General features: G+C 58.8%; 2 protein-coding genes across 3 annotated transcripts in view; both read right to left on the reverse strand.

Moving 5' to 3' along the window:
• Positions 1–2,741, reverse strand: part of CLASRP (CLK4 associating serine/arginine rich protein) — a 29,658-nt gene extending 26,917 nt beyond the window's left edge. The window contains exon 1 of one of the 2 annotated variants that reach the window (XR_010921467.1): positions 2,701–2,741. The gene's annotated coding sequence lies outside the window, so the exon portion shown is untranslated. The remainder of the gene's footprint in view (positions 1–2,700) is intronic. The other variant, XM_067556506.1, reaches the window with a different exon arrangement.
• A 4,937-nt stretch (positions 2,742–7,678) lies between these two features.
• On the reverse strand, positions 7,679–20,088 carry RELB (RELB proto-oncogene, NF-kB subunit). Its single transcript, XM_067556514.1, has 9 exons — positions 19,245–20,088; positions 18,593–18,750; positions 16,779–16,870; positions 11,977–12,108; positions 10,625–10,729; positions 9,756–9,971; positions 9,438–9,506; positions 8,799–8,876; positions 7,679–8,108 (listed from the first exon to the last, which is right to left on the reverse strand). Exons 1-9 carry the CDS (start codon positions 19,632–19,634, stop codon positions 7,765–7,767), a joined length of 1,584 nt encoding a protein of 527 aa, XP_067412615.1. The 5' UTR covers positions 19,635–20,088; the 3' UTR covers positions 7,679–7,764.
• Positions 20,089–21,278: the final 1,190 nt, after the last annotated feature.

Below are 21,278 nucleotides of genomic sequence, written 5' to 3' on the forward strand. Positions count from 1 at the left end.
ATTACACAGAAAGATAATTAAAACCAGGTCATCAACTATGATTTTTTATTTCAAAAGGGCAGACTTTTGGGCAATTAAAAGAATTAAAGAAGTTAACTGGACTGAAGAGCTCAAAGACTTAAATGTGAAGGAAGCTTGGAATTTTTTCAAATCACCTACACAGAAACTATCTGAAATTTGCATCTAAAGCAAGATGAAAAAACTGTAGGGAAAGATTCCAGACACAGCTGGATGAATAGCCACCTCAAAAAGGTTACTAGGAGTAAGCAGAGCACTTTTATGGAATGGGAAAAGAGGTTTTTAAGCAAAGAATGCTACATCATCAAGGTTAGAAAACGTAGGAGTAAAGATTTACTAAAAGTCAAGCTGAATTAGCTCTTGCCAAAAAAAATTAAATAAATACGTGGTTTCTTAGCTACATAGATAAAAAGGGAATAAGGAAGGACGAGATTGGGTTGCTATGCAGTGCAGGTGGGAAGGAGACTAAAGATAATCTAGGTATGTCCCAAAAACTAAATTAATACTTTGTCTGAATTTTCACTGAAGATGATTATATGGAACATGTGCATGAAGGCATCACAGCTGATGAAAATGAGTGTCTAGAAATGGAAATCACATCTGAGATGGAACAAAAACTTAAAGAGCTCAATGATTTCAAATCAGGGGGACCAGATAATTTCCTTCCCAGAATATTGAAAGAATTGGCACATGATATAGCTAATCCGGCAGCAAGGATTTTTAATAACGATATGTATTTGGGGGTAGCACTATGTGACTGGAGAACAGCTAACATTGTACTTATATTTGGGGGGAGGAGGAGGGGGAGAAATCACCTGGGCAATTGTGAAGTAAACAATAATTGAATCCCTAGTGGTAAATGGCGGAGATGTAATGCAACATGGTTTACCCAAGATAGATCATGCCAGCATAATCTGATTTCCTTCATTGAGAAAATAAGCCATTTTTAGGTAAGGGAAGTGCAGTAGATTTAACATACCTGGACTTCAGTAAAGCATATGATATAGAACCACATGGAAAATTATTAGTTAAATTAAGGAAGATGGGCATCAGTACAAGCACTGTAAGGTGGACAAGAATTGGCTAAAGGGGAGAAAACAATGGCTTGTGCTGAAAGATGAACTATCAGACTGAAAGAAGGTTCGTAGTTGAGTTCCGCCAGGATTGGTCTTGGGACCAACGTTATTCAATATTTTTATTAATTCATAGATTCCAATGCCAGAAAGGACCATTGTGACCATTTAATATGACCTCCTGTATAACAAAGGCCAGAGCATTTCCACAAATTAATTCCCAGAGCAGATCTTTTAGAAAAACAGCCATTCTTGATTTAATAACGGTCAGTGACAGAGATCCACAACCTTTGGTAAATTGTTCCAATGGCTAATTATGCCTAATTATTCTCACTCAAAAATGCAGGCCTTACTTCCAGTCTCAATGTATCTAACTTCAACTTCCAGCCGCTATTAGATCTTTGTCTGTTAGACTGAAGAGCCCATTATTAAATATTCATTCCCCATGTAAGCACTTATAGACTGGGATCAAGTCATCCCTTAACCTTCTCTTTCTTATGCTAAATCAATTGTGCTCCTTGAGTCTACCACTATAAGGCATATTTTCTAATCCTTCAGTCACTCTCGTGGTCCCTCTCCAATTTATCAACATCTTTCTTGAATTGTGGGCACCAGAACTGGACCCAGGATTCCAGCCGTGGTCGCACCAGTACCAAACACAGAGGCAAAAGAACCTCTCTGCTCCTACTTGAGATTCTCCTGTTGATATGACCCAGCGATGCATTAGCTCTCTTGGCCATAACCGCACACTGTGAATTTGTGTTCAGCTGATTAGCCCCCCAACACCCAAATCTTTTTCAGGGTAACTGCTTTCCAGGACAAAGTCCCGCAGGCACACATTCCACGTTCCCACCCTTACTGACAACAGAAGCAAAACATTCGTTTAAGATTTAGGGACATGGCTAAAAATAATCGAGGTTTCTCCCCACTTATATGGCCCAAACTCAGCCCAGCCCCCGACAGCCCCACCCCCTACCCGCCCCACACCGAGGGGGTCCGTGCCCAGCCCCCGACAGCCCCACCCCCTGCCCGCCCCACACCGAGGGGGTCCGTGCCCAGCCCCCGACAGCCCCACCCCCTGCCCGCCCCACACCGAGGGGGTCCGTGCCCAGCTCCCGACAGCCCCACCCCCTGCGCGCCCCACACCGAGGGGGTCCGTGCCCAGCTCCCGACAGCCCCACCCCCTGCGCGCCCCACACCGAGGGGGTCCGTGCCCAGCCCCCGACAGCCCCACCCCCTACCCGCCCCACACCGAGGGGGTCCGTGCCCAGCCCCCGACAGCCCCACCCCCTGCCCGCCCCACACCGAGGGGGTCCGTGCCCAGCCCCCGACAGCCCCACCCCCTGCGCGCCCCACACCGAGGGGGTCCGTGCCCAGCCCCCTGCCCGCCCCACACCGAGGGGGTCCGTGCCCAGCCCCCGACAGCCCCACCCCCTGCGCGCCCCACACCGAGGGGGTCCGTGCCCAGCCCCCGACAGCCCCACCCCCTGCCCGCCCCACACCGAGGGGGTCCGTGCCCAGCTCCCGACAGCCCCTGCCCGCCCCACACCGAGGGGGGGGGGGCCCTGCCCAGCTCCCGACATCCCAACCCAGGGGCTTCCTTTCCTACCAGCGGCGCCATTAATCACTCACTGGCGGAGGGGAGGCGGTGACCGCCGCGGCAATTGACCCGGAACCGGAAATGGGAGGGAGCCGCCCGTCGCCGGTTGGCTGGTGCCGATCATGTGGTTCGCTCGCCTCAGCCAATGGCTGCCCCTCCCACTGAGGCCCGCCCACTGCTAGCCTCCCCCCGAGGGGAGTGGAGGGGGGGCCAGCACCCCCGCGCGCCGCAGAGGGGGCGTGGCGTGGCGTCATCGCGGAGCGAGCCCTGCGCCTTCCTCCGCTTAGCCGGGCTGCGGAGAGGCGCCAGAGGGGGCGGGGCTGTGCTCGGAGCCCGCTCAGCGGAGCCCCGCCCTCCAGGACACGTGTCCGCGCTTCAGGGGCTGAGCCGCTGTCCGCACTCGACAGGGACAGTCCCGCTGTGCCGGGCTTTGCCTGCTATAGGGCGCCGCCTATAGCCACCCACAGGGCACGTGGCCACTGAGCGGATGGGCCTGACCCAGCCCCCCCAATTCCCCCCCCCCCCCCCCCCCGGGCCTGGTGGAGCAACTCCCCATGGTTTGCACAGTCCAGCGGTCCGCACCCCTCCCCCCCCCCCCCCCCCGCTTCTTACCGATTCCTCCCCAGCCAACCTCAACTACCTCAAAACTCCAGGCTCCTGGCCCCGGACGGAGTCCTCACACCTTACGGGCGCGCTGGAGATCCTGCTGGGCCTCACCCCCGCGCTGTGTTATAAGGGTGCGCTCTGCGGAGGGACTCCGGCTGTGGAAAGGGTGTCGTCCAGACAAGGAAACATCGTGGCCCTTCACCAGCCAGGAGCAAACATGAGTCCGGTGGATTCCTCCGTGACCGTACTCTGCCAACCACGCATGGGCTCTGGCCGCAAGCCTGTCCACGGAGGGGGCTCCCTCATGGCAGAGCTGTTTGCCACTAGCAAGGACAGCAAATGGCCTCTCTTCTGCCTCTCTTCTGCTGCCTCCAGAAACGCTTCCCTCCTATCCTGGTCTCAAGGCCTCTTTTATGCCTTTCCAACCATTTCCGATAGCCAGGGTCATAAGAAAGATCAAACAGGATGTGACCACGGTAATGCTGGTAGCATCAGTGACAGCTCACAGACCTAATGCCCTGCCCACACAGCTCCAGTCTGCCAGACTTATCTGCTCAGAGCAGAGACAAAGTCTCCTTCCAAACCCAACATCTTTACACCAGATGGCTTGGAAATTGGCTGGCTGAGCACTACAGACAGGGACTGCTTTAGAGAAGACCAAGAAGTCCTTATAGAGAGGAGGAAGCACTTTTTGATCCATAGATCTTGTGGTGGAAAAGATTTTTCTATCTGGGCTTTGCAACACAATCTCAGTCCATTAGAAGCCAAGATTTTTGGACTCCATCCTTCAACTCAAGCTCATGAGCCTCACCATTCGTTCTGCCAGGGTCCACTTGGAAGAATTTCAGCATGCCCTGCTCCAGTGCAAGTTTATAGGGTATTCTCCCATCCGGCTGTTTCAAACATTTTGAAAGGACTGGTCCACACCTAACCCCTGGTCCGGGAGCCCCTTCTTTCTGACCGTTAATGTAGTTCTTATGGAGCCTGGTGGGAGCCTCCTTTGAACCTTTATCCAGATATTGTCCCCACCATCTCACTCTTCAAACCCATCTTCCTGGGGCCTGCCATCTCAGCCAGCAGGGTCTGTGGGACCCAGGCACTAACAGCAGTTCCCTTATACTATCATCCACGGGGAGAAGATGGTGCTGAGGCTCCCCCCTAAGCACCTCACTGAAGTGGTCTCTGGTTTTTAATTTAAATCATCACTCCCCGTTTTCTTCCCCCAATGGCACTCAAACCTGGGAGAATCCAAGCTCCTTATGTCCAGTAACCAAGGAGGGCACTAGGCAGCACAAAGCCATTCAAGAAATCGCCCCGTTTATTTCTTGGCATCGGGGAAGGTCAGGCTAGCAATTCCCGGGGCTGGATTAACACACAGGCAAACGAGGCATGTGCCTGGGGCCCAGGTAGGTAGGGACTGTGGGGGTGCGGAGGGGAGGGCCCAACAGTCATACAGGACACACCATGACCATGACAGAAGGGTGATTGGGCCAAATCTGAGTGAGTGGTGTTGTGACCTGGCCCACAGCGTTGCAGCACCACTCAGGTTTGGCCCAGCCACGCCTCCATCATGGCGAGCAGCGCCCAGGGAAGCAGCAAGTTGAGCAGCGGGGCCCAGCAGATCCACAGCAGGGCCAGCCTGGCTGCAGCAAGTGTCCCGTATGGCTCTTGTCGTTCATATTAGAAGGCAGAGGCCCAGAAGCGTGTGTTTGCCTAGGGCCCGGTGACGGGTTAATCTAGCCCTGTCTCCTCCCAGCGCGCACTCCATCCGTTACAACCTGTAACCAGCTAGCAGAGGTGGTCCTGGCCCCAGGCCCCTCTCACTTAGAGCCCAAGCAACCTCCTCAGAAATACTTCTCACTGAGATCTCCAGGGCAGCCAGATGGAGCGCAGCCCACGCCTTTACCATGCATTACAGCTGGGGTTTGATTACTAGATCTGATGCCAAATTTGGGAGAGCAGCTCTGCAGTCCTTATTTAGTCAGCTCTAGCTAGAACGCCTCACCCTGTCCTGCTAATCTGCGAGCTGCTGGCTAGTCTCTCAGTGGGCTCCACATGGATAGGGATACAAATAAAGAACAAGTACTCACCCTGCAGTAACCGTGATTCTAGGTGCTTTGTCCGTGGGAAGCCCCCCACCCGCCCTTCTCTGGCTGAACTGGGCTTGATATCCAAAAGGTTTCCTCCTGGTAGCAGGTGTCTAGATACCCAAGGATCGTGGAGTGGCCCTAGAGACTTCTGGAGGGAGACTGAGCTAGAGGATGGACCACTCCAGCAGGCAGAACGTTAGCCAGCATTGAGATCTACCAGCCATGTGGGTGAGAGAGCACCCCATGGTGCTGCATCTCACTGCCACGGCCAGAAGAGGGAAGCGAGAGGGGGCAGAGCCAGAGCCCATGGGTGGGGGCTAGGAGGGCATGCAGGGGGCCAGCGCTGGCACATGTATACCATCAGTGAGATTCACGTAGACAAAGACACAGAAGACCTCCAGGCTGCAGGAGGCCAGGGGGGATTGGGGAAGAAGCTGAGGCAGCAAGAATAAACAGCACCCCACGAAAGGGGTGATGGCAGCTGGAGAGGCCCTGGGGCCCACAGAGGGCTCCTGAGCAGTGAGGCAGGAGCCAGAGAAAAGTTGAGACATAGGTGTGGGTGCAGGCTCCCTGCAAGCCTGTCCCGGAGGGTGGCTGTGGACCAGTTTCCCCAGCATATGGGGACCAGTCCTTCTAATGGCTCTGACTGGGGAGAGCCACCTAGAGTTAACTTAGGGTTAACAGGTGAGCAGCACGATTCAGCCAGCTGTCTGCAACCATCCAAGCTAGCAGCATGTGGGTAAGTGGTCTAGTCTGCGCAGCCTGAGCTAAAGGCGCTGCTCTGTTAGCGCCCAGGCAGCGGCAGCGTGAATCCCTACCCTAGCTGCCACGGGGGGCACAGTGCCAGCATCAGCCTGGGCTCCAAGAGGGTCTCCAGGCACTTCACCCACAGCCTTAGCACCTGGTGCTGCTAGTGTCTCAGCAGTCACAGGCTGAGCAGCATCCAGCCTGACTGTTCTGTGGCTGGGAGGCCCTGGAGGAACCAGCCACAGTGATGTTGGTGAGTCAGTGGGGGGGCGCTCTTCCCCCTGCGCCACTATTGAACCAGTGCTGCTTGGGCAGAGGACATACAAGACAAGTGGGGTTAATGCCCACAGCCTGGGTAATTCTGTTCAGTCTCCCTAGATCCCATCCCCGCCCACAGCTCTTTCATCTCCTGCCCTCCGTTGCGGCATGCTGTTGCTGTGAGATGTCTGCTGTGTTCCACCCCAGAGCTGGGTGCACTGTTGGGGTAGTGACGCCCCGTCTAGAGGTGGTATATTGGCTCGTAAAGTGGTTTGGGATGAGACAGTAGAAAAGTATTTATTGTTTTTATTACTAATCATCACAATGCACCTGGGGGTGGGCAAGCATCATTCCCTGCATGTTACAGCTAGGCAGACACAGAGAGGCGAGTGACTTACCCAGGGCCACAGAGCAAGCCAGCGGCAGTGCTGGGGACGGACCCCAGGGGTCCTGGCTCCCAGTTCCCCAGCGGCTCCGTATCAGCCGGCATCCCAGCACCATCAGGTCTGAGGCTGTGCTCTAGTCCCACCCTCCTCAGGGGAGCAGGTGCTGCTGCGGAGGGGGCAGCGAGCACAGAAGCAGAGCATGCCTCCAACCTGTGCGAGGCAGGCGTGGCCTTCGGGAAGATCCTAGCACCATCCCCTCATTGACAGGAAAGCCCATGGCCCAGTTCTCCCTCACTCTGCCCATTGGCTGCAATGGGAGCAGGAGCAGACAAACTTCAGCCGCGACCGGCCAAGATTTTGGGGACAGCCAGTGACTGGGTGGGCCCCCCCCCCTCTGCTTGGCATCGTCCCGAGGTGGCCTCCTTCATGGCAGGGAATTGGGACGGGGGAGGTGCCTAGCACTAACCCCTATAAATATAGTGCAAAGCGTGAACCCCTGCAGCAGCCAGACCCTGGGCAAGGTGCCCTCCCAGAGCTCCTATGGCCAGGCCCTGTCCCAGCCAGCCAGCCCGCCCCTCAGCCCTGGGAGGGAGCTCAGCAAGGGAATGGCAGCGTGGCGACGCCGACAGCGAGGGGGCTGCTAGGAGGTGGAACTGGCCTGGGACATGCAACCTCTCCAGTTGCCGGCGGAGCCTTCCCAGGCAGCCACGCTCCCTTCGGCCCCCCCCCCAGGGCCCGGAGTCTCGGGGGGGGGGAGGGGGGGCGGACCCAGGGCCCCAGTGCTGTCAATCTCTCTCCACATCCCTTGCTCTTCTGGACGTGGTCACCCCAGCGACAAGCAGTCCCTCCCTCGCTCGCTGCCGAGAGGCCTACGAAGCGCCACCAACAAGCCAAGTGGCCTGGTCCTCCCATCTCCAGACCCAGGCCACCCAGAGCAAGGGGCTCCCTGCCAGCGGCAGGTCTGAAACGAGGGGATTGGCTGCTCCTCACACGTCTCCCAGCCTTGCCCCCAGCTCTAACCGCTCGTAGGCCTCCTTGTACTGGTTGGGGAACATGTTACTTCCGACTAGACTGGCCGTACCCTCAACATCCCCCACGGAGCTGTCCCCGGGTGCCAGGAACAGGGCAGGGCTGCTCTGTGGAGGGGGGTAGGTGTCCAACAGGAACTCTGAGCCAAGGTAGCCTGGCAGCTCCATGGGCGGGCAGGAGGCGGGCAACATGTCCCTCTGGTTCTGGCAGTCGTAGGGGGCGTAGTCCTGGGCCACGCAGAAATCGAAGGGCTCAGGCAACGTGATGTGGTCCAGGCTGGGGTGGAGGCCCAGGCCTTCCTCTGCAATCAGAACAGGAATGGCTCATTCAGCCAGCGGGCCCCTGCTCCCCCAGGAACCCAGCGTGGTGCCCAGGCTGCCTTGGGACGACCCAGCCCCGGGGCTATGACGCCCGGGAAGGGCCTCCTCCTGGGAGCATGGAGGCGAACAGAGGGCAGGCAGTGGGGGTGTGGCCAGACAGGCCCCACGAGGGAACGGCCTGCACCGCGCCAGCATGCCCAGCTGCCAGGCTGAGCCAGGGCGAGGCAGCACCCGGGGTTGCAGCGCTGCCCACGCACAGAAGGGCAGGCCTGGGGAGGCAGAGGACAATGCCTTGGGGGCTCCAGCAGGAGAGGCCAGCTCAGGACGCCTTCGGCCTAGTTCTCAGCAGGGGCAGAACACCCCAGCTCCCACTGGCTCCATTGTGACCCCTCAGGTCCCCACCTGCCCCTCCCCCGTGTGGAGGACATTGTGCCGACCCCAGCTGCCCCATCCTGTCCCTACCATGTGAAGGGGATCACTGGATCCTCCACCTTCCCCTCCTTCCCCGTGTGCTCCCTGGATCCTTGCCTGCTGCACTCCCATGTGTGTGTGTGGGGGGGGATACTGCACCCATCCATACACACACACCATATGCGCGGGGGGGGGAATCACTGCACAGGGGCGCCAGCCAGCCCGCGTGCCCGGCCACGTCCTGCCACAAGACAACTGACCTGCTGCCTGGGGAGCAATGAAATGGTCCATGTAACCCGGTTTCTTCTTCCTCTTCTTGGCTTCAATCCCATGCGGGTCTAAGGGACAAGAAGAAAAGGCACCTCACAGCCCCCGGCCTGGGCACAGCCTGGCCCCACAACAGGAGCCCAAAGCCGCCCATGACTGCAAGAGCAAACCTGGGAGCAGCCCTTGCGGGATTCCCGTCTTCTCCCTCCCCTGACCCGTCACACTAAGCAAGGATTGGCCACCACATGGAGCGGAGGGGTGGGGGGGGGATTCAGGCCCTCATACTGAGCCGGGCCGGGGGTAGCACCGACCAGCAGGGCTCCGCTGGGTGTGTGGCTGGAAATAAAACCCCCGACTCCTTCGAGTGCTCGGCAAAGATGTCAGGTCCCTGGTGCCATCCCACAGATGGGGGGGGCTCACCGAGAAGAGCGACTCCCCCAGCCAGCCAGAGGCAGAGCTGGAAACCCAGCACCGCTCCCCATCCCACCGGAAACCCTGGCACCCAGGCTGGGGACATCAGTCACCCCTGGGCTGGGCAGAGCCGGCCCAGAAACCGAGAGCTGCTTGCAAGAGCGCCAGCCAAGGCCAGCCCGATCCCCGCAGCGCCCCCAAGGCGAGGCCTACGCACTCACCTGATCCCGAGAGCTCCTCCAGGATGTCGGGCATTCCCCGCTTCCTCTTCGCGTGCACCCTGTACGCGTCTGCAGAGATGGAGGCAGAGCATGGCACGGCTTGAACCACGGGAAACTCCCACAGGCCTCAGCCCACGGGCTCCCAAAACCTGCCTGGCACCGGCTGGGCACGTGGTCTGCTCCACCCCACCTGCAGGAGCTGCTCTGGGCTCCCCTGACCTCCCCTCCCCCAAGGGGCTGCTCTGGACCCCTCTAGTCCCTCTCCCCACGGGGGCTGTGACTGGCGGGGGCTGGGCCTTCCATGGACATGGGGGTTACCATAGTCCTCGGGCAGGTAGGTGAAGGGGAAGGGCTCGCTGCAGACGCTGTCCGTCAGGCGCTGCAGATACACCTCCACCTCCACCGGCTCCCGGATGTCCAGGTGCTGGTAGGGGGGCGTCTTGAAGACGATGGCTATCTGCCGGTGCACGTCGGCCTGCGAGAAGTCCGCCTTGCTCTCCCACGCGTCCCTCCGGAAGACCACGGCGATGTCCTCTGCGGGGGGAACATGGGGTGAGGGCTGGGGAGCTGAATGGCAGTCAAGAGGGTGCCCCGGGAGAGGGGGCTGGGTGGGAGGAGCTGGGGACAGAGCCCCCGGGGGGGGTGGATTGGGGCCCAGGTCCAGCTGCAGCAGGAAGGGACCCCAGACCCACAGTGGCACGGAGAAATCCTGCCTACTTGCTTGGTGGGCAGGTCTCACTCACGGGCACAGGGTCACGCTGATCCTCAGGTTTGGGGCAGGGCTGGAATCTCCCCCCGGGTCAGCCTGGCAGGGACCTTGGGGCGTTTCACCTTTCCCGGCAGCTGGGTGTGAGGGACTGAAACCCTCTGGTGCCACCTTGTCCCTGGGCTCAGCCCAGGGGAGCCGCATGCAATGCAATGGCCCGTGCGAAGCAGGCGTGAGACTGGCTGATCGAATGGTCCCTCCGGGTCTGGAGCTCTATGAACCTCAGCGAGCCCCACGCCATCACCCCCCACAGCCTCTCGGTCTAGCAGGGCTCCAGAGCCACCCCAGCACCTCTCCCTTCCACCAGAGCTCCCAGCCTCCCCCCACCCCCATTCTAGCAGGGCCCCAGACCCCTTCCCCCCCTCTTCCCACCTCCCCAATCCTGGGGAGCTGCAGCATCAGACACTTTCCCATCCGCTACCTTTCTGGACTTTGTCGCAGAGCAGGTAGAGCTCCTCCCCGCCCGTGCAGGGCCCGCTCTCCTTGTTCATCCGGCAGATCCTCAGCTCTGACGTGTTGGTGGATTCTGCACACACCAAGGCTCTGTTCAGCCATTGTACAGACCTCCCCGCCCTGCTCCATCCCTCCCGCACCACATGGGGCTAGCTGGGGAATCCACCCCATCCTGCCGCTCCCTGCTGGTCCAGCTGGCAGACTGGCATCAGGGATCCCTGCTGGTTGCCTGGCTGGTGGACCCCCCTTCTATTTCTCCCCCACCATACAGAGCTGGCCAGCTGGCCCAGGGAACTCCCCCGCTCCATCCCTGCTCCACCTGCAGCCTCAAAAAAGGCCAATGGGGCCACATAGACACTTTTTAAAAATTCATTTTGGGCATTTCCCTGACTTGGGAGGCGCCGGCCCTGGGGCCAGGTGGGGATGCCCAGGGCCAGGGAACAGACGTGGCTCTGCTGTCAGGCAAGCACTAGGTTGGGTCTGTCACAAATCTGCAGCCATCTCGGACTTCGCAGGGTCACGGTGCTGCACCCCATAGCCACCCGGAGCCTCATGGTGTGGGCAGCCTGCTCTGAATGCCCACAAGAGCCTCCGCTGGCCCTGGGCAGTGCAGGGCCCACGACACACACTTCACCAAGCAGAGAGCACTCATGCACACTGGTGGCTAGTCTAGCGGCTGGCCACATGAAACACCCGCCCTGAACTGGCCTATAAGCCTCTCCCTTCTCCTCCTTCAGATCCCCCTGAAGCCTCCTTCTGCTATAGGGGCAGGGGATGGCCAGGCCAACGGGCCACTGGGGACAAACGCTACACCGCGGGTAAACCGCGGAGCTGACAGTCACTCCCGGCCCTTCCACACGTCCAGTCCCCAGTGGGAGCTCTCAATGGCAGACACCCTCTCTTCCAACTTGTCCACACAGCATGGCACCGCTTCAGGGGGTTGCCCGGCCTAGACACCACAGCAACACAAAACAGCCTGCACGGCACAGGAGTGCCCAGCCCAGTTCTTCAGCCAGGGCCTAGGGAGTGGCAATGCCAGGGCCCGGCCTAGTCATACTGTTCAGACTCAGCCGGGGCAGGCTGAGCCATTGCCCTGAGCTTCCTTTTCCTCCTTTTCCCTCTGAAACACACCACAGCCGCCCCATCGGCAGGGCAGGCTGGGAGTTCAGACCTGCAGGGAGCTGGCTGCGGTGCTGACCCTGCCTTCGGCCCAGCACTGTGGCACCCAGGGGGAAGCGGACTTGGCCACGCTCCCTCCTCGGGCGTCACCATGGCTCCCGACCCCGCCACGCCCTCCCCTCCCACAGCCCGGCCGCCTACTCTTGTCGTAGATGGGCTCGGAGAGGACGGGGCTGAGGTGCTGGATCTGTCCTGAGGAATCCTGGTATGAGGCCACGAAGCAGATCCTCACCACGTTCATGTCCACCTCCTGGTGATTCTTCAGGGAGCCAGCTGCAGAGACAGAGCAGGCATCCTAAGGCTCCGGGAGGAGAACGCTCCATCCAGAGTCTGGAAAACCTGCCCGGGCCCACGAACCACGCCGAGCCAAGCAAGGCTCTGGCTAAGTCTTACCGATTCTTTAGCCAGACCATCTCTAAGATCCAGCCTTTCCCATCCATCGACAGCTAAAGCTCCCCTCCTGGCTCTCAGCCTCTCACGCCCCGATTACCGCGCCGTCCTTCTCTCTGGCCGTGACTAGCGCAACCTCGGCCTGCTCAGATCCAGGCGGAACGCCGCTGCAAAGGTCATTCTCCCAGCCCGTCGCTTTGCCCACCTCACCCCTCTCTTGGCATCCCTCCGCTGGCTCCCCACTGCTCTATGGCAGCAGACACGGTGTTCGCCTTCACTGCCAAGGCCCTTCAACGTCAATCCCCACCTACCTCTCACCCCTCATTCACAACTGAGCTGTCAATGCTCTCCTCCGACCAGCCCATCACGCCAGCCTCCATCACCCCCGGTCACATTTTCAAACAAGCCCCTTCCTGTTCTCTGCCCTGCTGCCCTCACCCGCGGGAGCAGCTCCCTACACACATCCACAAAGCTCCTTCGTGGTCCTCCTGCAAATCCCTCCTCACACCTCTCCTCTGCCACGATGCCTACGAACAACAGACGCCAGTTCGGCTGTCCGTGCTGACCAACAGGGTCTCATGGTTTCCTGGTGCTCCTCCATCTGTCTGCCTGGGAGAGCTTCTCCCACTGACATGGTGCTGTTCACACCAGCACTTAGCTCAGTGCAACTTATGTCACTCAGGGGGTGGCTAATTCTGAGTGACGTAAATTACACTGACAGGAGTGCTGGTGTGTACAACCTCTTTGGGGCGGGACCTTCCAGTTCCTGGTGCATGACTGAGACCCCCTAGGCGTCATGGGAGAACAAATAATAAACAAACAATAATAATAAGCCAAGCCAGTTAGGGACAGGAGTCTCCTCCAGCCACCCTCTCAGCACGGGGGAGGTAGAACCACGCTAGCACTAAACCTCAGCCTAGAGCAGTCCCACGCTGCATTCCCACCAGCTAGCGAGGACCTCCTCCCCCACAGCTCCCTCCCCAGGTTAGGGGCAATGGGGAGAGGCAATGGGTTATTTCAAAGGATCTCAGTGCTGTCAATTCTTGTGAGATTTTGGGGGAGGGTTAAAATCCCACCTCTCTCAGTCATAGATTCATTGATTCCAAGGCCAGAAAGGGCTGTCATGATCACCTAGTCTGACCTCCTGTATAACAGCGGCCAGAGAACTTCCTCCCACGTAATTCCTAGGACAGATCATTTAGAACAATATCCAGTCTTGATTTAAATCTTGCCAGTGGTGGAGAATCCACCGCAACCCTTGAGGTGCTGTCCCAGGGGGCGGTGAAGCCAAGTTTACCCCAGCGAGAGAGTGTGACCCTAAGAGAGTTGATACACTGAAGGGGACCTTCCAGGGACTGTTCCAGAGCTGTGTAAGAGCACCACACCTGCAGATCCATGACAGGTGGCAGCAGAGGACGAATGCACCCAGTCAGTGGTTGGTTGCTGAAGGCACCAGAAGCGCCTTGCAGGAAGTGACTGGCAGCGGTAAAGCAAGGGAAGTTAAAGGAAACTCCGAGGAAGTGGCGTATCTCCATCTCCCTATGGAGGACATTGCAGACCTGGGCAGGGAGACAGGGTTAGGCGTTGGGAAACTCAACAAAAAGCAGCTGATTGCACGGCTGGAGAAGGACGACCAAGCCAAAAAGCAGGTTCCCGAACCAAGTGGGGCTTCCAGAGAGCCTGGGAGTAGCAGAGGCAGCAGTCAGTGCAGAAGCAGGGCATCCGCCAGACGCCAACAGGGGATCTTCATGACCTGGTTCCCCATCAGTAGACTTGAAGTGGTTAGAACTGGAGCTGAGGGCAAAGGAGCTGTAGCTAGAGCAACAGAGGCTCGAGGGCCGGGAGAGGCAGCGACAGCATGGACTGGAGACGGAGGAGCGGAGAGGCAAGAGGACCCATTGAAGGGGTAAGTGGGGAAAGGCCCTGGGATGCCAACTCTGCAGGGAACCTAGAGTCCAAATTGTTGCCCGTTTAAGGAGGGAGGACAGAGATGCCGACCTCACTGCCTTTGAGAAGGTTTGCTTTTTGAACCAGATGGATCCTGCGGATTGGCTCTGCTCAGTGCTCCCTTATTCTGTCCCAAAGCCAAAGAGGCATAGGCGTGCGTACGGGGTGTGCCAGGTGTGCCCTAATGAAGGGGTGTCAAACATACGATGTGGCCCACGAACTTTTTGATGTGGCCCGCGGCACCATCTCGTTGTGTTTCAAGCTGATGCTAGAGGGTAGAGCTGATGCCGAAAGAGTGGAGGGCACGCGATTTCTCAGCGCAGGGCAAGACACAGTGAGCTGCCGCCGAAAAAGAAGGAGCTGTGAGATTTTGCAGAGGATGGGAACACATCGCGATCTGCCGCCAAAATACCGTTCCTCACGACATTTTGCGGCGGAGACTAGGATGCGGCGAGAATTCTGCCAGCGGGTAATTCAAATGTGGCCCACCGGTGGAATTGAGTTTGACACCCCTGATAAAGATCATGAAAATTCCCTGGGCGCACACCCTAATGAAAATTCCCTGGGCGCACGCCCTAATGAAAATTCCCTGGGCGCACACCCTAATGAAAATTCCCTGGGCGCACACCTATGCAAAGAGGCGTGCAGCCAAATGGATGGAGTGGAGAACGGGGACATGAACTGTTCAAACAAGCTTTGCTGCTTACATTTGAATGAACCCGAGGCAGACAGGAAAAGGTTTCAGGGTGTGCAAAAGACTCCGGGTGTGACCTACACGGAAGTCACCACCCTGATGGGAGAATATCTCTGCAAATGGGGTCAGGGGTCACTGCCCTGGAGGATTTGTATTACCTGGTTGGGTTGGAGCAGCTGTATGAGATCTGTCCACAGGACCTGAAAAATGGGGTTAGTGGACAGGAAGCCTCAAGACTCGCAGCGCGCAGGCAGGATGGCAGATAAGTTTGTGGATAGTAGGTCAGGGTGTGAAAAGAGACTCAAAGGGGACTAGCCCAGGTTGGGGATTCAAACAGGGAGTCAACCAGGGGCATCTAGTAAACCCAAACCCGGGGTGACAGTGAATGCCGGAGCAGGCAGACTCTTCCAAAGGACCTGAGATGTGATTACTGAGGGGCAAAATGGGCATAAGTGGGTGCAACACCCAAAGATCAAGGAGTTGGGGGCTAAGCAGAACCCTCGAAGGGTTAAGTGGGTGGGAACCCAGCCGGAGAGGGCAGGGACTTCCCAGGCCGGTGGGTGTGGCTGGCAGTGCATGGATGGCTCAGGAGAGAAGAGACTACCAAGCCAACCCCTCTAGGGGAGATGGGGCTCCAGCCCACCAGCACTCAATTTGCAGGGTGAATGCCGGGCAACCCCAGGAAAGCAACTGCTCTGTTGTCCCCATTGGGGTGTATGTGAAGATGGTCCAGAGGTACCAGGATACAGGTACTGAGGTGATGCTGGCACACCCCAAGGTGGTGGATCCGGACCAGTTCGTGCCCAGTGAATACCTAACCCTGAGGGGGTGTTTGGACGGATGGTTAAGGTGCTTGTAGCGAGGATACGTCTGAGACAGGAGACCAAGGAGGGCCCCACAGAGGCTGGGGTGCACGATCAGCTGTCTGCAGAGGTGCTGATGGGGAAAGATTTGGAGGACTGGCCGGGCAACACCCAGAGCACCCTGGTCCTTCCCCGGAAAAGCCAGAGAGCCACCCGGCCCTGGTGCCGGGCAAACTAGCCAGCAAGGGTCTCGGCAGCCTCCAGGGACGTGAGCTACCAGGGACAGGGCTGAGCAAGACTGAGCTCAAGGCTTTGTCCCCAAGGGAGGAAACTGAGGCAGAGCCAGTGAGGGCTGTGTCCCTAGCCCCAGCCAGCGAGAGGGGACAGCGGCTGAATTTCAGACTGAGCTGCAGAAGGATCGCTCCTTAGAGAAGCGGAGGGCCTTTGCTGGACCCAGCGCGGCAAACCCCCTTAAGGACTGCAGGGAAAGATTCCTGGGGCAGATGGGATTTCTGTAGCAGGAGTGAGCTCCCCAGGGGAAAAATGAACCACAGGGGGTCAGGAGGCAGCTGGTAGTTCCCCAGAAATACCGCCACAGGCTATTGTCCTGTGACCCCTGCCAGCGGGCGGGGAGGGCCAGGGATAAGTGCAAAGCAGCCTTGAGACCCCTGCCAATCATAGAGGAACCTTTCCAGAAGGTGGCTATGGACGGAGGGTGGGAGGGAGCATCACAAGGGGGGGGGTGTATTGGGGGAGGGGGCTCCAGGGGACTCAGGGGTGCATGTGTGCCTGTTGGGGGAGGGGGCTCTGGGGGACACGGGTGGGATGGGGGCTCTGGTGGGACTCAAGGTGGGGGCACGTGTTGGGGAGACTTGGGGGAGGGGCATAGGCCTCGGGCAAGGGGAGACGCAGGCAGGGCAGGGCGGGTGTGTGCATTGAGGAGGAGGAGCAGGGGGGTGTTGGGGGGAGAGCTCTGGGGGGTGGGGCAGGAGCATGCATTGGGTGAGGGGGCCAGGCTGGGCGTGTGAAGTAAAGGAGCGGAGCCCTTGCTCCAGTGTCTGAACCATCTAACCCCGCAATGGAGTAGCTGGCTAGCCGGGGGCGCGCACCTTTATACGGATCGATCCCCAGCTGCAGCTTCTTCTCTATGGCTGCCTCAATCTCCTTCTTCTTCACGCACTGGATGCCAAGGTTGTTAAAGCTGCCGGGAACCAAAAGGGAGACGCTGCAGGCAAAACCGGCGCCTGTGGCCAGCCACCCCGGCCCCACCCCAGGCTTCGCCAGGGACCGGGTGAGGGGACCCCACCTCCGCACAGGAAGTGCCACCCCCTGGGACCACAGCCCGGGGAAGGCCTGAGAGCATCGTGCCCCTTTCAGCCAACGCAACCCTTCCATCGGGGTCGGGGGCTGGGTACGATGCTGCTTCTCTTATGAGTGCCCAGAGCCTCCCAGGCCTGCTAGAGAGCGGCCTGCAGCTGAACAGAGATGGAGGCTCGGGATGCCCTACCTGCCACCCTCCCCCCATCCTAGCGTTCCCCCCACCCAGCCCCCCATTCCCTCCTTCCCCCTGCCCAGCCCGTCTCCTCCCCCACCCGTTCCGCAACCTCTCAATCCTCACCTTGCCCCACCTCTATGCCCCATTCCCCAGCCCCCGCTTTCTCCCCCTGTTCCCACTCTAGCGGACCGAGGCCATGTCTCCAGAGGCAGGCGCTTTTGGTCTCGGCCAATTGCAGTGCCCGGCTACAATGCCCGGCACACGCGCTGATTCTGGTACAAGGGGCCGATCTTTGGTTTGGCTCATGTCCTTTGAGATGGGGTTTGAGCTAAACCTGTCAGAGGGAGCAGGGCAGTGGCAGCCGGGCCTTATCATTGCCCACCGGTAGGGCCAATTAACTGGGCTTAGAAGAGGCCTTGGAGGAAGAGAGACCCAGTGAGTCAGAGCTGCCTGAGTTAGCCAGAAATGCAGGAGGTGAGCATGGCGAGAGGCGGTGACTGTATGTTTCGTGGGAGAAGGCTGGAGCGCAGTAAAAGGGGTTTCACCAAGCCAGAGAGCCTGGAGGGCTGGAGGCAGCAGCATCCGCCATGACAAGTGCCTCTAAGGCAGAGAGCAGCAGCGGAGGGAGCGAGCATCTCCAGGGCTGGAGAGCTGGACCCAGAGGAACAGCGAGAGGCCAGCAATGAGATGGTGGGGGGAGGGGGAACCTGCTGGGATGGCTGTCCTGATACATGGACCGGTGAGGACTGACAGAGAACCCAGGCGTTATCAAAGGCACCTATGTGGAGCATCATGGGTTGAGAGATGTTGAGTTTTTAATGACTGCCTGCACTGGGTATCGGAAATGGACTATGTTGGGAAGTCAATAAACTGTTGGGTTGTGGGGTTATGGGGGGTTTTTTGGTAATAAATCAGCCCTAAGGAGGGGTATTATTGAGAGACAAAAGCCCAAAGTGAAGTTATTGGATTACCTGAGAGGGGAAAACTGAGGCAGGTTCACTTATTGTGCCATGGCCTGCCACAAGACGGTGCTCCGGGTGGGACTGCCTTATGACAAGGCCATGGGCATCCTGGAATCAGGGCGTCCACCCCAGAGGGGCAGTAGTAGGTGCCGATAGCATGGGGAGAGGGGGAGAACTCTGGTGGAGTAACCCTCACCCTGCAACCTCCTGCCGTGCGCGTTCCTCAAACCCTTCAGCCTCGCAGAGAGGGCGAGAGAGAGGGGGAGCGTCCAGCTGCGAGCGCCAGGCCCTGTCCCTACGTGAGCTCTGCCAGCTCACATCCTGATCACAGCCACGTGGAGAGAGGAGCTTCCACGCGTGTTCCCCTGGAGCTGCTGGACGGAGGCTCCTCGCCCACCTCCCTGGGGCTGCGGCTCCCCTGCGGCAACGGCCCTGGAGCCCCTGTGCCCAAGCAGGGAGCTGGTACCTGTGCTTGGGGTTGGCCCGGGGCCTCAGGGTGACCTCGCAGATCCCGTTGTTGCAGTCTTTCCCCACGAGGCTGTGAGGGTGGATGCGGTGGGGCCAGTCTCTCCACAACAGGCATGCGATCACCTTCACCTCGGGAATCTTCTGGCAGTTCAGCAGCTGAGGAAACAGCGTGGGATCAGAGCCAGGGCCACGCTGAGAGTCGCCTCCCTTCCTCTCCTCCCCACCCCACCGTGCCAGGCTCCAGGTTCAACGTGTAATTAACCTGGCTGGTGGATTGTCCACCCCTCTCCACAGGGGGCAGAGCTCAAAGCACGGCCGCTCCTTTGAGCAGCTCCAGAGCCCGCAAGCGAACCCTCTGCGCCCCCGCCGAGCCACCCAGCTCTGCTGTCCAGCCACGGCTCCTGATTGCCACGGCGTGAAAGGGCAGCAAAACCCGCAGAGCTAACCTGAGGCAGGGCTTGGGCGCTGGGAGCGAAGGGCTCCTGATGGTGCCAGGCTGGCCCGGACCGTGCAGAGAGCGCCAGGCAGGCGGAGGAACAGTCGTCCCCTGCACGAGGCACATGCAGCCCAAGACTGGCCCTGGCCCTGACCTTCCCCCAGTCCCTCTCCCTGCAGGGAGAAGGCTGGCCCGGCCCCCTCCCCTTCCTCACCTCGATGGCGGGCAGGGTCTTGCTGGCCTCGGTGCTGCTCTCGCCCAGGATGCTGCCCGCCGACCGGCCTTCGCATTCATAGCGGAAGCGCATCCCCCGCTGCTTTGGCTGCTCCGTGATCACCAGCCTGGGCGGCTCCAGCATGTCTTCCAGCCGCCCCTTCGGCGAGTGGGAGGGCGAAGACCATTGGTGCCTGCTGGCCGGGAGTGGAGCCGTCCCCCTGGGCACCAGCCTGGGTGTCAGCTGCAGGTCGCTGAAGCTCTGCGAGAGCCGGGGAGGCTGAGAGTCCAGCGGCAGGACGTGCGCAGCAGCAGCAGCCGGGGAGCTCCCAAAGGTGGCCAGGCCGCCTTGCAGCGGGCCCGACCCTGTCGGCTCTCCTAGCCTCAGCATCCCAGTGGGCGCGGCTGGGTTTGAGCCCCGGGCCACCAGCTTGGCCTGGCCCTTCAGAGACACCTTGCAGAGGAAAGGCGTGGCTTCCGGCTGGAACCCATCCTCCTTGATTAACTCTTCGATGATTTCTGCAGGACAGGGAGAGAGCCAGAGGGTCAGGCAGGGAGACGGTCTGGCCTCCTGCTAGGAATGGGCTGGAAGAGAACTCAGGAGAATGATGATGGGCCAACCTCTGTCCTATCTCGCCCTAGGGGAAGAGCGGGCCTAAACGGATCCTGTGCTGAGTGCCTTGCTTCTACCTGCTCACGCACACTCCTCAGAGAGGAGCCATGAACCACTCCAAGGCCACCACGGGGCCAGCCCAGGCAAACTAGGCAGCAGATCCCCAGACGAGGGCTGGAGGACTTCTGATGGGCTCAGAGGTTTGTACTGCGAGCTCTCTCCCCTTCAGTGACTCTACTGCAGACCTTCTTTCTCCGAAGTATGCACGAGTGACTGGAGGTACAGGGGTGTTATCAAAAAGCAACAGGCCCGATCCTCCGCTCCCCTGCACTGCCTGTGCTCCTGCTTGCTCCGAAAGAGTTTCCCACCCACCTTCCCAGAGCCCTGGAGTATGAGGTTAGAAGGAACCATCGCGCTCACCGGATCGGCCCACCCCCACCGCACCCAAGTGCCCAGGTACCTCCCACAATTGGCCCATCCTCCCTACAGCCCTAGTGTCAAGGTTCCTCACCCATTAGGACTGCCCACCCAACCTCCCTGCAGCCCTAGCACCCCGGGTGCCTTTCAGTCTCTGGCCTGTGTTATGCAGGAGGTCAGACAACATGATCTTCGTGGTTCCCTCTGCCCTTGGAATCCATTAAAAGGCCCAGCTCGCACCAGCTCAGGTAAAGATGTGATGCTGCATCAGTTCAGATACATCAGTGCAGCTCTGTGTGCAGACCCTCTTCCATCCTCAGTCTGAACACGGCTGGCATGGGTGCAAGCTAAACCAGGGGTAACCTGACTTAAGTGTCCCCGTGCAAACGCCGCCCTCTGTGTCACGCTTTCAGCTGCACCGCTGCAACTCTGCATATGGACCAGGCCTTACTGAGAAGCATCAGCTTAAACGAGTGTCAGGAGAGAACAACGCCAGAGTTTCCACTCTGCTTTAACGCTAGGTCCGAGCCTCCGTTCAAGGGACATTAACAACTTTCTTTTTTGAAAACCAATTAATTAAAAAAAAAAAAAAAAAAGTCTCAACCCACTTTCTGACAGAGCCCTTTAATCGTGGGGCCCACATTAAAGAGAGAGCCTGTCTCTTGTCTCTCATGAGCACCAAACTGGCATTTGCTCATGGCAGTGGGTTTTTGGCTACAAACATCGTGCCATGGCTAGAAAGCTGGCTGAGGGGCCAGGAGCAAAGGGGAAGGCCAAGCATTCTTAATGTTCTGGTTTGCTTCTCAATATTCCAGGACGTCCCCCCGGTTTCTTAGGGGTGGAAGCTGCCTGTATGGGACGGTCACTGATGAGATCAATTTCTCTTCTTGTGTGAGCATTGTAACATCCTCGCTGTTCTCTTGGCTGCCAGGCCTCTCAGCAGTTTGCGAAGCGGGCACATAAATCCCCTGAATGCTGCAGGAGGCATGCCATGGGGAGTTGCAT

The sequence above is a fragment of the Emydura macquarii genome, unplaced genomic scaffold (genome assembly GCF_026122565.2).
Source record: "Emydura macquarii macquarii isolate MOO-44397 ecotype Brisbane River unplaced genomic scaffold, CSIRO-AGI_Emac_v2 contig_1790, whole genome shotgun sequence".
In the NCBI taxonomy this organism is placed as follows: domain Eukaryota; kingdom Metazoa; phylum Chordata; order Testudines; family Chelidae; genus Emydura; species Emydura macquarii.